The 12627-nt window shown below is 27.7% G+C and overlaps 3 protein-coding genes across 5 annotated transcripts in view; 1 reads left to right on the top strand and 2 right to left on the bottom strand.

Annotated features, from left to right (window-relative positions):
• LOC113550703 (tight junction protein ZO-2) overlaps positions 1-6453 on the bottom strand; it is a 39446-nt gene extending 32993 nt beyond the window's left edge. Inside the window, exon 1 of one of the 2 annotated variants that reach the window (XM_026952707.1) lies at positions 5951-6453. In XM_026952707.1, coding sequence (XP_026808508.1) covers positions 5951-6033 — 83 coding nt within the window. In that variant the 5' untranslated portion in view covers positions 6034-6453. Of the gene's footprint in view, positions 1-832; positions 1264-5950 lie in introns of those variants that run through there. The other variant, XM_026952705.1, reaches the window with a different exon arrangement.
• LOC113550705 lies at positions 1786-8856 on the top strand. Of its 2 annotated transcripts, none has more exons than XM_026952710.1 (3): positions 1786-1918; positions 8223-8645; positions 8715-8856. In XM_026952710.1, the coding sequence occupies exons 2-3, from the start codon at positions 8420-8422 to the stop codon at positions 8789-8791; spliced, it is 303 nt and encodes a 100-aa protein (XP_026808511.1). In that variant the 5' UTR covers positions 1786-1918; positions 8223-8419; the 3' UTR covers positions 8792-8856. The 2 variants fall into 2 exon arrangements, with proteins under 2 accessions (XP_026808511.1, XP_026808510.1); XM_026952709.1 differs by having other exon boundaries at positions 1820-1918; positions 7980-8645.
• Positions 8857-9237: 381 nt separating this feature from the next.
• Positions 9238-12580, bottom strand: LOC113548497 (transcription initiation factor TFIID subunit 8-like). The gene is made up of 4 exons (XM_026949400.1): positions 12291-12580; positions 11088-11380; positions 10867-11017; positions 9238-10561 (listed from the first exon to the last, which is right to left on the bottom strand). The coding sequence occupies exons 1-4, from the start codon at positions 12409-12411 to the stop codon at positions 10278-10280; spliced, it is 849 nt and encodes a 282-aa protein (XP_026805201.1). The 5' UTR covers positions 12412-12580; the 3' UTR covers positions 9238-10277.
• Between the last annotated feature and the right edge of the window lie 47 nt (positions 12581-12627).

Genomic DNA, 12627 nt, shown 5'->3' with positions numbered 1-12627 from the left:
CGGCGCGGCTCTGGGTATCGACTAGTTAAAATGTCTACAAATTTTTCTTTTAAAATAATATTACATACATCTATATTATATAGTAGGTACTCATTTCTTGTTTCTTAAACTATTTATTAAAGTATAGTAAATTGTTTAATTTTTTAAGACGTGAAAGGTTAAACGAAAATTTACTATGAATATAAAGACATGTAAAATGTATTATTCTTAAAATATATTGAAATAATTAAGCGGAAGACCAAGTTTATACTTAAAGCTCATTGTATGTATGCATTATATAATGTATATTTCGTATAAAATAAATCACACTTAAAGTTGATGAAACTTCTACCTCATCGTTTGAATTTATAGGTATATCTAAATAGGTTCATAAACTGTAGATCGTTTGATAACTGCAGTATTTTTATAGAGAAAAAATGACCGTAAAATTCTAACGAATCAACTACAGTAAGTAGGTATATTTAGAAATAAAATAGGAATAGAAATAAAAAAATAATAAAACATTAATAAGGTATAGACGTATAGCCGTATAGGTATCAATTTAAAAGAAGAAACGAATAATAAACGATCATGACCATTAGGATCGCATGTCATGTACATATATTATACAAGACGACGTAATAGGCTTTGGCGTTTACGATTATTATACACCACCGATAGAGAAACCTTACGTCCCCACCTGCAATGGTGATAACACTTCTTATTGTACGAGTGTATAAATACACTCCACCGGTGACCAGCCCTGCAGTATTGTATTGCACCGTATATACATAGTATAGTGCGCAAGACTGGGCTAGGTGTGGACTTTCGTCTTATACAATTATACGCTTACTTCGGGCAATCCAGTAAGTGGCACGCGCACATTTTCCGATAGATCAACAATGCTGTCGCACAGTCCGGGGCCGCCAACAATTGTCTAGGAACAACAGAAGCTGTCGCGTCCACGACACTGGAACACCGTTGCGGTCTCCTCGTCCTGCCGCGAACCGGGACAGATCCGTGTCGGCAGTCAACAGTACTAAATTGCCACGAAAACGACGGTGACACGGATCGCCTCTTGACGCGATTGTAGGCGAACGACATAGCGAGTGTAATAACGCGATCGATGGGATAATGAAATATTAAGCTATAACCGTTATTGGATCATATGCTGAATGCTGATCATTCAACTCAGTTCATTACGGGTTTCTGATCATTTCTTTCCGCCGACGAACTTTAATTGGTAGACCGTTGACCAACCGTCTGAGCCGAATGCACCACGCGTGTGAACAAATTTTTAATCGTTTTAATATTATTACATTAATATGAAGTATGTTATATGCAAGCGGAAACGATGACGACGTCAATTCAAAAACAATAATAATATTACGTAATCGAGGGGGGCACAATTTATAGATCGCGACGCGGTTTTGGGACCACGCTTGCTGTTGCACAAGGAGTTGTAGTTATAGCAAATGAAAGCCGACGACCGACGTAGGCAGTAGTACTATGGTTGGTATTATAGTAATGCAAGCAGTCGACTCGATATAATACATGTATACATTATTAAGACGCGACACTGCTGAGTAAATATTTACGCCGTTGGAGTAGTTATAATTTTTTTAAGAGTGTTTTATCTATTACGTGCAAACCGAATAATAATCTTAAAAAAAAAGTTTTAAAGAGTCAAATATGAAATAATAACATAATAATAAAAATTATGCGTATTATAACGATATGATAGAATAATATAGCACTCAACTATGCGACACTGCGACTCGCAGTTTTGCGTGTAAACCGAATGAACGGAGACGCGCGACTGTCAAATGTATAGCGTTTATTAATAGTCGTTCCAGCGAGAGCGTCTCCAGGATTTTGGCCGGGTTGCCAAACGGACACGAACAAACCAAATGAAAAGAACAATGAATCTTTTGTGGACGTAAAAAAACACACATTGACATACGATTAAAGTGTATAGTAAATATGTAGTATATATTTACTTAATTTGTACTGTACGAGATGGCGACAAATCTGTTTGACTTCGACCCTTGGCCGAAATCAAATTCAAATATCAAATAACATTCTGAACCGTTTGGAATGTATAATTACTACCTAAATCACTGTCAGTGACAAACAGAATATAAACGTAATAATTCTTGACTGTCAAATCAACATAAATTATAATACGCTACAAAATCTAACAGGCAAAATATATATAATATTCATAACTATTAAATAGATATTTAAATTAGAGAATTCTTATTATAATCTTAATTGGTAATTGATAATACTAAAATAATGACAATGATACATTATTGAAATAAAAAAAAAAAGTTGTAAATATACTTTAATTTAATTAATTTACGATAAAAAATATTGTAATGAAGAAATCGTGGATGTTGATAGACGCAGATAGTATTTGAAATTAGGAGGGGGAGACCAGGTAAGACTTACACTGAACTCTTACAAAGCTTTTCTGGTACTATAAAACCCTGAAAAATGTTTTCGCTACCCTTAAATGAGTATTAAAATTACAAATTATAAATTAAATCATTCACATCCATTTTATTTAATCCCTCATGTATTTATACCTATGTACCTTTGTGAATGTTAGTAGAAAATTATAAAATTTTATTTTAAATTATATCAGACAATAGGTATAATAATATGAATAAAAGTTGATTTTTACATCACTTTCACAAATTTGTTAAGATAAAAATGTATGATATATAAGTTTTAGTTACAAATATCTAACCAAATTCATTACCAAACGGTTGAACATGTAGAACAGAATAAAAAATGATTTTCCTTCAAATTACACAATTTATCAAAATAAAAATAGTTTTATTAAATTTAATAATAAAAGTAAAACAAAATATAATTAGATAAGTTAAGAAAATTCCTATGGTAAGAAGCATTAAAAAGATATAAAATAATATTTTTTATAATCAAATGCTACACCACTATACAACTACCATAAGTAAATATAAAATTATCTTTGGCCTTTCATTTTATAACCAAACTTTAAACTGTTTAAATTGAGAAAACCTTACATAACATTTTTTTTTTTTTTTTAAATAGTTTTTATAAGTTACCAATACTGATTAAATCGTTAAAACAAACAATACATAAATACTAATAATTTAAATATTGAAAAAAGTAAATGTATGACACAAAATTAATCTTTCCTTACTAAATTGTTTAATTTACCTAATTAAATAAAATAATTTTAAAATGATAAATGGATAAATCAGTTTTGATATAATGTGTAGATAGAGACAAGATATTTTGTGCTGACATTCTTTTTAATATTTTGTCATTATGGAAAAAAATAAATCATAACAAGCACTCATAATTTTATATTTATAAATATTTGAACAAACTGAAATTTACTAAAAAAATAATTCTGTTTTTTATTGTTGGTTTTTTCTTATAGTTCATATTTTTGTTTGAGCTGACTTAGATTCATTATATATTACAATGGTATATAATCAATGTGATACCACTATATCCATTAGATACTGATAATTTTTATTTGGTTACAAATATTTGTAAGGTAAGACAATAAATTAGGTATATAAATTGAGGAACACTTGTTTTTTATAAATCATAGGTTCATATTGTTCATAGACACTATTATTAGTTGCTTATTATAACTGAAATATAGTATTTATTACTTGCAAATGGGTTCCATGTGAAGTTATACTATTATTATAAACAAAAATGGAAGTAATGTGTGAATATGTTCAAATTTGCTTTTACCTTTGATTCCATTAAAACATAACACAAATACCTAATATTTAAAATTGAACTTTCTTTTAGATTAAACTGATTAACCATTTTAAACATTGATCAATAATATTTTTCATAAAGTAAAAATAACCATCTCATCCACCATTTATATCACACTGCTTAGAGCAGTGATTATCAACTGTAGTGTAATTCTTCAGGTATGTTGTGTACTTGTTGTTATTTTGTGTGTTAAATATATTTCAGAATATAATTTTACAGTAATTTACATTTATTGTAATTGTCCAGATAAATTTTACAATGCATCTTTAATAAAAATGTAAAAGTGTATTTATTTCTATGTATGTGTGTTGTAAAAATCCATAAAACGGCCTAATTTGCTGTCGAGTAAAAAAATGTTAGAAATCTCTGGCATAGAGTCCAGAGAAACAAATACACGTATGGTAACAATTTTTAAATAATTCTGGCTTCAACACTTTACCATATTCATAGGCGGACATTTAGTTGAATTTTTAGGGGGCTAAAATAATCCAATGTAAATTGACCTCACACCCCTTCACTTTACATTGTATTATTATAACCCCCCTAAAAATTAAATTAAATGTATTAAATATAATTATAACATACCTAACCATGTACAGTATGTATACCTTACATCATCATGACTAAATCAAATAACAGTAGGTATCTTGTTAATATCAAAATGAAAAACACTTCACTGTACAAAAATTAATTTATACAAGTTTAAAATTAAGTAAATTATAAATAGGTATATACCTACATTGAACACAATGAATTGATAATTTTATTTAATTTATTAAGTCTACAGAAAAAAATTATAACCATAAAAAATATAATGGATTTATTTAATTAGTAAAATAATCTAAAATCTATAATGAACTATAATTATACTTTAGTATAATAGGTATTTACCTACATTGAACATAATGAATTAATAATTTAATTTAATTTATTGAGTTTCAGGAAAAAATTTTTACTATAAAAAATGTAATGGGTTTATTTAATTAGTAAAATAATCTAAAATCTTTAATGAACTATAATTATACTCTATTTAGATTAAGAATGTAATATTGTGCAAAAATAAGCTTATATTTTTGTTGGTCAGACAATGTTTATCGAACAAATTACTATCAATACTTGAGTATCTTCTTAGTTTGAATAGAATAGTTATATTGCAGGTAAAAACGTAATTTGAAATTTTGTTAGTGTTGACTGTTATATTTCACACTTATGACTTATGAAGTTATGAATATGAATAAAAGAAATATTTTAATCTATTGATTTTTAAATTCTTCAACATTTTTCACAAATACCTAGATTATTAAATAGTTATAATTCCAATGATAAATTATACAAGGTTATAATTAAATCAATGCATGTAAAAAAAATACTTATACAAAGGTAATTATAAATATCTATTTAAGTATAATTGATATAATATATTATAAATTTATATTTATCTCTACAATTATAATTAAAATCTTTAAGATAACATCCTTGTTATTGACATGCACAATGAATAGTGATATACAAATAACTGTTATCAACGAGAAAACAATAAAACAATATATCATTCATATTGATATTATTCTTCATTCTTTGTCCATTTAGGTCAATTAATGCCAATATAAATTAGAGGCCTTCACGTCATTTTAAACTACTGACAAATGATATTTACTATGTTAGTTGTCAATATTATTCTTATTAGGCTCATGGTAAACATATTATATATTTGTTTTTATTTTTTATAAGGTTTCTTGATTTTATTATTATTATTATTATTTATTATAGCACGAATCCATTGGTTTGCAATTTAATAATTTAATCTATATTTATATGTAAATATAAATAGAACAGTTATAGGAATAGACATTTTGTTATTAAAGCAACTAAATTTAATCTAAATAATTACATTATGTTTAAAAAATATATGTATAAAAAAGGTAGTTAATTTAACTTGGTAAAAATAAGTTAGTTGAATGAAAAGAAATATAAAAAATAATGTTTATAGAAGATTCATTAATAGAAAACGACTATGATTTTACAATAAATCACAAATTATTAAAAAAACATAAAATAAATCTAGAAAAAACTATTTTACCTATTTTATTTTTATAAACATTACTCTAAATTATCATTTCCTGTATTATTATACACTACATGAAAAACCAAAATAATATTATAATTTATTATAACTCACTTGTTGTCCGAGATCTTCTTTCCACCTATGCTTTCTTCTTGGTCGTCCGAATCAATGTAATGCATTTCTTCGTTCTTAACCATAATTACTACTTATATATGTTTCCGTTCGCGTAAAATATGATATTTTTATTTATATAATCCGTATGGCCCACACAACGAAACGGAACGAGTATTAGGACTACCGTTCACTAATCTTGAACGAACGACGATGATAGTCCATGTTTCATTATGTCCTACTTACGTGTTTCGGTAAAACGATAAACGACACTACGAAAATGAAATGAACGCAACACGGTTTTAACGACAAACTCGTCAGTCAAAATAAATGCCCCTATCATATCACGCAAATTAAAACGAAATGTTTCTGAACTCGAATAAACGATGCGAATAATAACAATATTAATACCTACGCCACCCACAATTTATAATAAATAATAATATTATTATTTGTTATTACATTAAAACGAAACCACTCACTATTCGGATACGGCCGTACATGTAAACAAAACAAAATCACACTATCTCGTATTCTCGTGTCTCATAATATTATCTCAGAACATTCACGTTTTAATGTTCTTAACTGGGGTCAAAGAGATCGCAGTAGACTTGATAACCTTACAGCGGTATCTTAAATAATGTTACCACTTAATAAATTTCAATTCTGTGATGTTACCGCATAAAGTAATATTACTCTATGGTTATACTCTATTCTCCTACCGCCATCAATTTTATCACAAAACCATTTGTCAATATAATTACTATTAACTATAAAAATAATGAGGACGAACCAATCAACATATTATTATAATATTAATAGTAAAATTAATTATCTATTTACCACCTTCAATAGCAATGAAAAATATACTTAAACTTAATGAAATAAGCCGATACAAATGATGTATTATCATTGAATTCAAATTCAATTCAATTTTACAATGACTTATTCTACTCATACTATATATTATACACCTGAATGGTATCCACTTTTTACTTATTTCCAAGAGGATAATAGATAAATAGACCCCACTAAACATGTTTATATAAGATCCATGTGCGTAGCGAGGGTGGGGCAGGGGGAAGTGCACTTCAAACTAAATTATATTTTTTATACCATTTATTAAATAAGATATAAGAACATGAAGTCTAAAAATAGTTTAATGGAACCCAGTGTAATCTATACGTATAATCGTTTTATATTTTATCGATTATCGATTAGTTTATCTTTGAATTACGAGTTAAACGATAATCGTTTTTTGCTTTATATACTATTATTATACTTTATTACTTTAATATTAACGCCAATAATGTCAATAATATAGTGCAGCAGTACGTGCCGTTCTGTGTTCGCGTAAATAACTCGTTGTAATGAATAACATTTAAGTTTAATATTATTACAATGGACAAGAAAATTTTTTGGTGGTCAATACATATCTTGTCTCAGAATAATGAATAAATCCGGGGTTATACATGGCGCAGTGGTGGATTTACGGGGGGGGGGGTCCATGGGGTCTGGACCCCCCCAGACCTTGATATATACATATATAATTAAATAATGCATACACAAAGTCTAACCCTGCAGTAGGTATACCGTAAAACATAATAATATATGTATATATTTCAAATATAGTACCTAAGTTAATTATCAAGAATCTACTGAAATAATAATAATATAATAAATTATTTTACAATTGTATTTTAATACTTTAGATAAAATCGTCTGTCGTAACGTTAATTCCCAATATTCTTTTGTATTGCGATAGTGAGTATTTGCGTATTTTTCCACTATAGAGGACAAAATTATTATAACACTATTTCTGTTGTTTTATACCTACTACTAAAATGTATAGATTAGTTGACCGCCGACAATTGACACTAACACTGACACACTGTAATAACGCAATAGCCGATATACTGAAAATCATAAGTGAATACGAATAGTATATATACTGCATAAACATAATATAATATAACACATTTGTTTTTATAAAAATAAAAATAATACATTTGAAATACACATTATTTTTTAGGACCCCCCCCAGAAAAATTTTGAAAATCCGCCACTGACATGGCGTATTCTGCCGCGTTTTCCATCGAATTCAAGATTCATTGTCTTATATCGGAATAGCTTTACACGACGTGCGTAATACGCGACGTTTTTCGAAACGCGGCGAAATACGCCGTGTATAGCCCCAGCCTAATTCAAATATGAACTATGAAGTCTTTTACATATGTATTTTGGCTGCCACAAAAATGATATTAATGTATTATAGATGCCACTAATTCCAAACTTGGATTCATTGATATTCTCATTGGAACGGAGATTTTCTGATGAAAACCTACCTGCTTTTTCACTTTTATCGCTACACCCTTCATATATATTGGATATGAATATCAAAGAATTTAAACTTAAAATAAATGGTTTTTCCAATTATTACCAAATTAAAGACTTGGAAAGTGAAGCACAATTATGGTACAACGTATGGAAGGAAAAAAACTGACTAAAAGCAAACTATCAGACATGGAAATGAGCGAAATAATAGGAAAAACAGATATTTTCTTTCCTAAAATAAAACAAGTCTTGCAAATGTCTTTAGCTCAGCCATGTACAACCAGCACAATTAAGATGTCATTCAGTACCTTAAGAAGGGTAAAGACTTGGTTACGTTCAACGATGACGGAAAATCGTCTGAATGGTAAATTAAAATAGTTTTTTTCATATCAATGCTAATTATATTAATTATATACTATGTAAATTATTTTAGGTCTGTGCATACTAAGTGTGCATAGAAAGTTTCTTGATGAAAAAAAGGAAGGGCTGCAAATTCTAAGCAGATTTTGAGAAGACTCTAGATGATTGTCGTTGTTATAATTTAAAAATAATAATATAAACAAATACTTTAAAAAAAATTGAGTTTTAATGATTTAAAGTTGGTTACGCCACTGCCCCCCCTGATTAAAATCCTAGCTACGTCCATGGTAAGATCCTATGAATTTATAATTTGAAATAAAAATGCACGTTGATATGTTGTGCAAAAAGTACAATAATTAGAAAATAAATTGTTTTTAATTGACTAGTCGGTACAATTCAATAATTACAATACATTTATCTTACACAAACTTTTTAACTATTTTTAAAAAGGTATAGTATACATATATTTTGATTTAAAAATACAATCAAATGTATAGTTTTAAGTTTTTATTTGGATTGTACAAACCTACTGAATATCTATAAATTATAATGTACATCAATTGATGTAACTAAGTATAGGTATAGCAGCACTATAATACTCTCCTCTGTACTAATTAAGTGGTTCTGTAATAGCTGTTTTTATAAATCCTTTAAGATGTAAAAATATACAAAGATTCTTCGCACCATCCCACCCTAAAAAAAACCAACAATTGGGATGTTAATTTTTAATAAATTCATAATATTATATCTCATTTTTGTGCAGTAGTGTGCTGAACAATTTTCAGACCTGTGGAAAACTACCATTTGAGTACCCATGCATCCACAGCTTAATCTACATTTTTCTACTTAATATAGTTTAAATATTATTACCTATTAAAAACTTTTTATTACACTAAACCCATTACCTATCCACTATTCCTCGACCCACCCATTTTGTCTGAAAGCAATTGTTTCAAAAAAGTTTCAACTCTGACACGCCACTGCTTTTGTATATTCATAGCATGTACATTATAAACTTTAAATATTATTTTCAGTACAAATAATAACCATTATTGTATATTTGTAAATAAAATATAAATGTTACAATGTAACATTTAAATTTCAAGTTACAACCAACATTTTTCTTGGATTTGACAAATCTATATGGTTTTACAGTAATGCCTTTACTTATTAATTATTACCTACTAAACTTAGATCTATTTTACAGAATGGAAAAAAGATCCATACATAAAAGGTAGCAGTCCTCTCTTAATTAAAAACGATGACAAAAACTAGTTAGTACAAACAAAATACTAGTTAGTATGTACAAAAGAATGGAATATTACCCATGTAATTTATAAAAATACATAATAATTAATTTGAAAAATAAATAATTACTTTATATTTTACAATTTTAAATTATGAAATTACTTTAAAGTAACTTAACTTTAATTCTTAATCATAAGCCAGCCTTGTCATTTGATATAAAATAGAATAAAAATTTACAAGACATTGATTATAATCGCAAGACAAAATATTTTACTTAAAATAACAGTGATATGTAACAAAATGTACAAAGATCTGGAGTTGATCACATATTTGATTTAGTATCAAAATTATTTCCTAATGTATTTGCAATATGTTTAGCAAAACAATTTTAAGGAGCGGCTGGATACTTAACAGGTCTCAAGAAAGGGTTGTCAATGGGCTCTTCTGGTTTTGATTCAGTTTCGTCACCGTTGTTTACTTCTTCTTCTTCTTCGTTTTCATTTTCTTGTTCTTCATTTTCATCAAAATCTTCTTTGATCTGAATTTCTTTTTTGAACTTAATTTTTTTACTAGGTGCTGGTATTTCAGTTTCATCAGGATCTTCATCAAATACTTGATCTTGAGGCAACAATGCTGAGAAGTATGCAGGTTGTTGTGGTTTGTTGGCTATCACTATAACAAAATATTTATTGTTGAAAGCTCTGGAATTTGTTTTTTTTTTTAGAATTGTTATTAGAGTAATTTGATTTTAGGAAAAAAAATAAATACTGGTGATTGAATAATGTACAATATTATGAAAATTAAATCATTATATTATTTATTATTCAATCAAAAGAGTCCAATAATAAAAAAAAATTAAAAATAAATGCCATAATAACATGGTATAGTAAGTACTTCAGATAATATGGCTTATTGAAGGGGTTTATATTAAAAATACCTATTATAAAATATAACAATATAATATTATTGATATTTACATGCAAAGCAATCATTTTCTTGATTCAAAAATAAACTCTCCGTAGGACCAGTTTTTATTAAAAACTTAATCAATGATTTTTCAAGTTCATGTTTTTGAATTGCAGATTTTTCACGGATTGCTTCATATTCAGTAACTGGTTGTTTGTGTGTCTGTAAAGAAATAATGTATTACAAAAATTAATATGAGTGTTTTATATTTATACAGAATTAGTGTTTTTACTGGTGTTCTTATGTATGCATGTGGATCTGGAAAAGCCGGCATATAACTTGGCATGTATGATGGATGTGGCAGTCTAGTCCCTGCTTGTAGGTTACTTGTTTGGCGAGGCTGTACAGATGGTATAGGACTAGGGAGAACAGCTCGATTTGACCTTTTTGCATAAGCTAATAAGCTAGACGCATTTTTGAACATACCCATGTCAATTAAGCCCATCATAACATCGGCCCCAAGAGGCTCAAGACGCCCAGCTATTTCTGCATAACGACGACTACTATTTCCCATCTGAGATAAGACTAAAATTGAATAAAAATATTTAAATATATTACATAAATTATAAATGACACTTTTAAAATTTAATTTTTAATAAAAATGACCATTGAAAATGTACAAGATTTTCATTTGGATCAGTAGCATCAAAACTTTTATTTTTTTTTATTTCATACATAAATTTAATTCAATTCAAGTGTGGCTAACCATTCTTTACATATACATTTTTTTGTCTCATGGAAAATACATTCTGTTTCATACATCCATAACATATAAATATTGTTAATTGAAATTGTTTAACATTCTATAACTTCTGTTACGTATAAAAAAAAACTTAAATTCATTTTTTTTAATAATAACTAAAATAATATATTTTCAAAATTACTTAAATTATTTACTTAAGTATACTGCTTAGGTATATTATGAACTCAAAATTAAAAAAGAAAATTTGTATTTTTAGATAAAAGATAATGAATGATTATGTACATGCATATTAATGCACTATACATAATTTCAAGTGGTGTTTAGAAGCAATGCTTATCATAGTAACAGTTAATTTGAAATTAATAACAGGCCATTATGGCTTAGCTAAATCACTTCACAATTTCATTTATCAGATTTTATGATTGTTTGAGTCATAAAATTTCAATCACTAAATGCGATAATATAATATAAATACTGTGTACCTAACTACACATTAAAAAATTCAATACTTCTTAATTAAAACCAAATGCAGTAATGGATTTATAGGTCATGAATTTATTAGTCAGTATATTCTAACACAATTTCAATAAAAATGAATAGATTTGTTTTATGGTGGATATGTCACGAATTTCAGATACATTTTGCAAAACAAATCTTTAATATTTTTACCCACTTGGTAGGTATCTATTATTTCAACCATAAATATAATAAGTAGCTTTAAAATTTACTAACTACTATAAAGCATTTCGACAAGAGTCTCCAATGCGCCTGGTTCTGCAGCTTGAAATCCGATTTCCATTAAAATTCCGGCCACAGTGGTCTTTAAAAATTTCCTCTCCATAGTTTTATCCATTATTGCACTGGTCCGACAGACGCAATCGATTGCGGACGTTCAAGAATTCCGTCAGCCCAAACACAATACAATATATTTTAATAATCCCGTCCGCGGTTACGTTTGAGAATAATGAAAATCCAAAATTCAAGTATTATTATTTTTGTTAATTATTATTATCACAATACATTATTATTCAGGACCATAGATAATAAAAATACTGTTTTCTATGACTCT

This window comes from Rhopalosiphum maidis, chromosome 1 (assembly GCF_003676215.2).
Source record: "Rhopalosiphum maidis isolate BTI-1 chromosome 1, ASM367621v3, whole genome shotgun sequence".
Lineage (NCBI taxonomy): Eukaryota > Metazoa > Arthropoda > Insecta > Hemiptera > Aphididae > Rhopalosiphum > Rhopalosiphum maidis.
The sequence above is the reverse complement of the archived record's forward strand: the minus strand, read 5'-3'. Positions and strand labels throughout refer to the sequence as shown.